The 6,358-nt window shown below is 39.0% G+C and overlaps 1 protein-coding gene across 2 annotated transcripts; it reads right to left on the bottom strand.

Moving 5' to 3' along the window:
- Positions 1-635: 635 nt before the first annotated feature.
- Positions 636-5,813, bottom strand: LOC113119166 (connective tissue growth factor-like). Of its 2 annotated transcripts, none has more exons than XM_026288423.1 (5): positions 5,646-5,813; positions 4,629-4,845; positions 4,218-4,469; positions 3,333-3,544; positions 636-2,243 (listed from the first exon to the last, which is right to left on the bottom strand). In XM_026288423.1, exons 1-5 carry the CDS (start codon positions 5,700-5,702, stop codon positions 1,938-1,940), a joined length of 1,044 nt encoding a protein of 347 aa, XP_026144208.1. In that variant the 5' UTR covers positions 5,703-5,813; the 3' UTR covers positions 636-1,937. The 2 variants fall into 2 exon arrangements, with proteins under 2 accessions (XP_026144208.1, XP_026144207.1); XM_026288422.1 differs by having other exon boundaries at positions 4,206-4,469; positions 5,646-5,812.
- Between the last annotated feature and the right edge of the window lie 545 nt (positions 5,814-6,358).

The following is a 6,358-nucleotide window of genomic DNA, read 5'->3' as shown; positions in this document are numbered from 1 at the left end:
CATTTTTGCACATACAAGGGAGACTGCAATGTATAGTGATGTAAAGGAAGGAGATACTGAGTTATATGACAGAAATACAGATTGAGTGTAAGAAAACTTGTACAAGCCTTATGCAACACGTTTATTAGTGTTTGGGTTGAGTCACATGCAAGGTGACCTAAGACATTGTGATTAAATTATACAACAAATATATGTAAAATGATACAATCTTTGACTTGTTATAATAAATGATTACAAGAGCGACTCCATGACTAAAAGCAGCAAAACTGTGTCTCTCCTTGTTTATTTAAACAGAAAACTTACTGCAGCACCTCCAGTCAGACGGCGGGTGTGCTACAGTTAGATGAGCTTGTAGCATTATATTAATTACCAAAAAGATATTTTTGTGTTTTGTGTGGCTATACTTTTAAAACAATGAGTGATATTTTGGCCAAACTGGCCTCATTCACTTCTGTTGTGTCTCACTGTAACCAAGAAATGAAAAAAGATGGACGAGTGTAAATGAATGTTGTGTTATGTTAGCCCCTGTCTGAAGACATAAGCTTAAAGCAGCACTCTGTAGACCTGTAACTCTTATGAATGCTTGTGTATTAAAAAAGTGACTTTAAAAATCAATAATCCACAGAATATATATATAAAAATATAATTTCTTTATTGGAAAATAAAAGTGCATCAGAAAAGAACTTGCTGCTATCATTGCCAGGTGATTACAATGAACACAGAGTAATACAGTACACATACAACACTACATTTAAGAGTTAAACGACAGTTACATAAATTAGTACGATCTGTACACGGTCTTCTTACAGTATTTACACAAGGTGTATTCGTCATTGTTCAGTTCCTTTACAAGGAGTCATTTCCTATTAAATAAACAGTAAACAACATAGGCAGTATCTCATTATCCAGCCTCATTTGTTGGAGTGTTTTCTTCCCAAAATACTTTGGGACTCATTAGTGATTTTCATACTTGACAGATTGGGTTCAATTAGATACAAATATTAAAAGTTATTAAGGTCGGTTTTTAAATATAATTCCTTGTTATAAGGTAAAAAAATAATAATAATAATAAAGATAAACCAATTGACGAATTAAATGAAAAAAAAAATACATATCAGGTGTATGATTACATTATTGTCATTTCAGTCTATTCCTGTATTGAGGAAAACGTTCTCGAAATTAACTCATTATATGAATGATTTAATTAATAACTTCATATCCACAATGTCTTAAAGGAATAGTTAACCCAAAAATAACTAAAACAATACATTTACAAAATCCAAAAAAAAAAAAAAGTAATTGTTTAACCCCACACTTTTCCAAACCCATGACATTTTGTTCCAGAACGAAAGGAGAATTTTTTTAAGAAAATCCATGCAGCTTTTTCTACACAATGACATTGTATAGTGACCAAATTGTTATTGATTTAAATCTTAGACTGTTCCTTGTGCCAAATTACATCACGACTTCAGAATCTGGAAAATAGTGAAACACTTTTATGGGCTATATTTCGGTTTTGGTTCTGTGGTGAGCTTTACAGATATGGTGACTGAATTTTCCTGGAAAAAAGCTGCATCAAAAACTCTTTTTGTATTCTGAAACCGTTAAGGAACAGGTTTGAAACAACATGAGGTTGAGTAAATGATGACAGAAATGTCATTTCTGAGTGAACTATCTTTCTAACACAAAGTTCTCAGTGCTTTAGGTCTACTGTAGCAGGACCAGTCAGAAACAGCCAGATGACTTCAGAGCATCACAAAAGACAAAAAAAGAGAAGAAAAGTTTGCAGGGCCATTATCGATGCCCACGTCATGTCAAACATTCTCGTTTTTTCTGCTCACGAGTCGTGAGAATATCAGGGTCCAGTAAAACAGGGAGCTGCCTCATGTGCACATGTGCTTGATCGTCAGTGTGAGTGTGTTACACGGGACAGCTCCTCACATGTCATTATCATAGTCCCCGATCATTCTCCGTGAGTTTGAGGCGAGGAAGATGTCGTTCTCACGGGGGCAATCATGATGACAGGAGCAGGTCTTAATGAACATCATCTTCTTCCTGAAAGAGTCTCCCTCGGGACAGCGGAACTCCACCTCGGCCGTGACGGTGGTGTGAGGCGTGCAGCAGCGGCCGTCCGTACACACCCCGCAGAACTTCGGCTTATAAAGCCTGACGCTGTGGCATCCGGACAGTTCGAAACGCATCCCGCGCTGGCTCTTAGGGGTCCGCACGCACTTCTTCCCTCTCTGTAATGAAGAGGAGGAGGTGGGCTTTTAATATTTGAGATACTTTGTGATGGGTTTACTGAAAAAAAGGCCAGAAGCAAACTCAGCACCACTTTCAACTAGTGTTTTGGATGGTGATTTATGTGACAATGCTGTTTCGGTGGTCAAAAAATGCTAACTTATGAAAACTGGCTTCAAAGCGCAAGTTTTTGAAAACGATACCATTATGGCCTCAATGTAAAGTACAAAGTAAGCATGGTCCCCTTATACATGCGTTTTTATCAAAGTCAATTTTAGGGCAAGTCATGTCACTCGGCGGCCATCTTTGAAATGCCTGCATGCAAGTGTAGCTCCTATCTCTTTAAATGGGGGAAGCAAATTCTCCAAAACTGACAACACTTGAATATATGCTGTTGTCTGCGCAGCTGCATACAGTGGGTGTGCTAGGATATCAGTTGAAACTCTGCAGATGATGGAAATTTAAATCAGGAACCAAGAGCTGAACTGGTAGCACAACAGATTTTACTCTAATGGGCGCTATAATGCACCATGCATAATGACTGCAATTTTAGTAAGCAATCACATTCAAGAAGAAGATGTAATAATTAGTTCTCTTGTATTAGGTAAACCATTGTCATGTTGTACTAATTCATTCCTATTATTTACTAATTCGTTCCAATGGGATACAATTCAACTCAATTAAAAAGAAAGTGTAAACAAAGTAGTGCAATGTGGCCATGATTTACCTACTGTAAAACAAGGGTGGGGGAAATACATCATGGAAATAAATTCTTAATCTTTGGCCACAATTTCAATTTTTTTTCTCATGCCATCTTCAGGGCTCTCTAGTTTCTGGCCTTAAGGCCAGGGTATACTTAATTTTCCATGTTCCATCTAAAACGCTTAAGTGTGCTAACCTTTTTACAAGCATACTCTATTGACTGTGAATGTGGACTGACGCATCAGATGTACGCACACTACACAGAGGACCTTTTGTTTTTGAGTGCTCAAACTATCAGTGCTCAAGATGAAATTTACGTCACACAGTCTGTCCGCGAGCCAGAGCAGAAAAGGCCAGTGTATGTTTGGTTTAACTTAGTGCTCTCTTACCTTGATGTCCTTTTCCAGCTCTGCATTGCAGGGGCGGATCATGCACATGCGAGACTGCCGCTCCAGCTGGCATTGCTCATTGTCATTGGTTACACGAGAGGACACCCCCATGCCACAGGTTGCAGAGCATTCGCTCCAGTCAGTGGTCTGAACGATGCAGTTGTCCCTCGCGCTCTCAGGCTGGACATCCTGACCGGATAGTTCTCTATATGCTGAAGAAGAGGAAGTGCATGTTAAATTCTTGCTCTGATGATCACAACAACTTGGAAAGAATATCACTGTCATGTAGTGCGGCTATTAGAATGAGTTTAGTCAAATTTGGAAATTCACAATGCACGGGACCATATTTCATGTGACTCCTGACCACAAAAGCACAGGTATATTTGTAGCAATTGCCAACAATACATCATATGGGTCAAAATTATCTTTTTTTTATGCCAAAAATTATTAGGATATTAAGTAAAGATCATGTTCCATGAAGGTAATATGGGAATTTCTTACCATAAATATATCAAATTTTAATTTGATTAGTAATATGCATTGCTAATAACTTCATTTGGACAACTTTAAATGCGATTTTCTCAATATTTTGATTTTTAGGCACTCTCAGATTCCAGATTTTTTAAATAGATATTATGCTAACAACATATACATCAATGGCAAGCTTACTTATTCAGCTTTTTAGATGATGCATCTCAATTATTTATTTTTTTAATTACCCTTATGACTGGTTTTGTGGTCCAGGGACATATATATTTTATTTATAGGTGGTCCCCTTCTCCCACAAAGAGAGCACTTTTAAGAGATTGGGAGATTTGGAAAAGGCCAGCTGTTTCAACTTAATGGAGTAAAATGAAAGAAAAGTTGACTTGCCGATTGACCTACCAGCCATTGCTGACTGGAAGGTGTCTTCCTGTGGGATCTGGTCGCACACCCACTCCTCACAGCACTTGCCGGGGATCTGGACGCGTCGTGGGTAGGGACAGTCAGGAGAGGGCAGCCGTATGTTGCTGGCACAGGTCGGCACGCAGCCGATCTCTCCATTCATGCAGACACAGTGATGTTTGCAGCTGGGCTGAAACGTCTCCCCACTGCGGTATATCACACCGCCCAGGTCACACGTCTGACCCTCTTGAGCTGCATCACATGCAACACCCATTAGACAAACTTACTGATACTAAAAGGCTCCTACTTGTGGACAAAAAATGTAGTGCAATACATGCAAAACATTTCAGTCGTTTCCTTGTTACATAACACTCAATTACTGTACTTTCCAAAATGCAACATTACACTCACCCATGCAGATGCCTGTCTCAGTGTCACTCAGCACTCCATAGTCACAATACAGGTCCTTATGGTGGTCACATGGCTCCAGGAAAGAGCAGGGCTCTCCTGCCTGTCGGGCACACACTTTACAGCAGCTGCAGCCGTCCAGCACTAGACTGGTGCCCACAGGACACAAGGGGCTCTCGGGCGGGCAGTCACAGGGCCGAGTGCAGTCCTGACACAGCGCCTGCATAGAACATGCAACAGAAGCATTCTCATAAATCTGTGGTGATGATAATTTAATCAACTCCAAAGATTATTCTGAAATGTCTGGGATAAATTAAATGCTATGATCGGACAGTCTGTGTGCAATACTCTTTATGGCCACAAGGGGGATATGCTTTTCAGTTGTAGATTTGTAACCTGAAAAGTGATGTTTTGGAACACATAAAGCATCTTTAAAATAATGATAGGTGTAGAAAAATATGAAAGATTCAAAAAAGTTTGTCTGCTTCACTGAAAACAGTTGTTGTAGAATCAGAAATTCTCGCAGAAATTGTAAGTAAATTTCACAAACAATTAGTATCAGTGAATTAGGCTGCATGTCAATGTGATTTTGAAAAACGTAGTCGTAGAACGTATAGTGAAATGATGTTACTTTTACATTATATATAAATATTAGGTTTATATAGTATAAATATGTAGAATATATAAATTCAAATGGTAGATGAGAGTCTTAGAAGTCAAAGCAGATGGGTTTGACATCATTGTTCTCAGCATCACAAAATCACATGCAAACACCTTAATATTCACATTAAACATTATGGCAAAACTTTATTAGAATGCATGTAATTATAGCTAATTTGAACAATTACCTAAACTTATACTTATGACTAACCAACTCACTCTGCAAACAGTATCACACTGTCGTTTCAAAATAATTCATCATTCATTTACATAATCAAATCAGCTAATTTATGTTATTTTCTCCAGAAGAGAGCTTCATTTATTTTAAATATATACAATATAATTGCTGTGTTCACTCACCGTGTGTAAAAGCAAGCAGAGAACGATGCATGATCTGGTGAAAACTGTTCCAGCCATTTCCTCCCAAGAGTTCTTTACAGAAGCGCACACTCCACGGGTTTGTTTTGGTTCTCTGGTGTGTGTGATCGCTGTCAGACTGCAGGATTGTAGTGGAGTGGAGAGCAGAGAGCCCTTCTTTAAATACGACCAGAATGGGGTGTAGCCCACCGGAGTCAAGCCATGCCACGCGACCCAGAGGGGTGAACATATTTCAATTCCAGATGGTTTTCCATAATGTTTGAAAACACAAGAGATGCTGTCAACCAGCCTTTCAATTAATCATACCACAAATTCCAGAGCGTGCACATGGGGGGAAAGTCTGGTTTCTGCACATGGTTTGACTGCTGTTTATCTGAATATTGATGTTGATACTGTTGGAATGCAACAATGTTTAGACGTCATACAAGTGATGTGTGAAACTTTGCATCCACACTTTATGTTTGGTCTGGCATTGCATTTAACAGCAAAAACAAAACTGATATACACAGGCTGTTTTGTTACCCAATTCTTTCCCTCCACATGATGTCATGCTAGACGGGCCTGCAGGGCAGAGGATATGACACGGCCCACAATTTAATATTTGCTGAGACCAAATTACAAAGAGGACAGTGTGAAGTTGTGTTTAGTGGAAATCCAAAACAAGCTCATGAAATCAGTCTGTGTCAGGTGAAGAG

The sequence above is a fragment of the Carassius auratus genome, chromosome 19 (genome assembly GCF_003368295.1).
Source record: "Carassius auratus strain Wakin chromosome 19, ASM336829v1, whole genome shotgun sequence".
In the NCBI taxonomy this organism is placed as follows: Eukaryota; Metazoa; Chordata; class Actinopteri; order Cypriniformes; family Cyprinidae; genus Carassius; species Carassius auratus.
This window is presented reverse-complemented; position numbering and strand designations above follow the sequence as displayed.

Bases quoted from the DNA above. Each gene is read 5' to 3' on its own strand.
- LOC113119166 (XM_026288422.1), bottom strand. From the start codon at position 5,702: ATGGCTGGAACAGTTTTCACCAGATCATGCATCGTTCTCTGCTTGCTT. The intron at 4,846-5,645 runs GTGAGTGAACAC...TGTTCTATGCAG, and splicing joins TCTGCTTGCTTTTACACACG to GCGCTGTGTCAGGACTGCAC. The intron at 3,545-4,205 runs GCAAGTCAACTT...CCTCTTCTTCAG, and splicing joins AATGGCTGGTAGGTCAATCG to CATATAGAGAACTATCCGGT.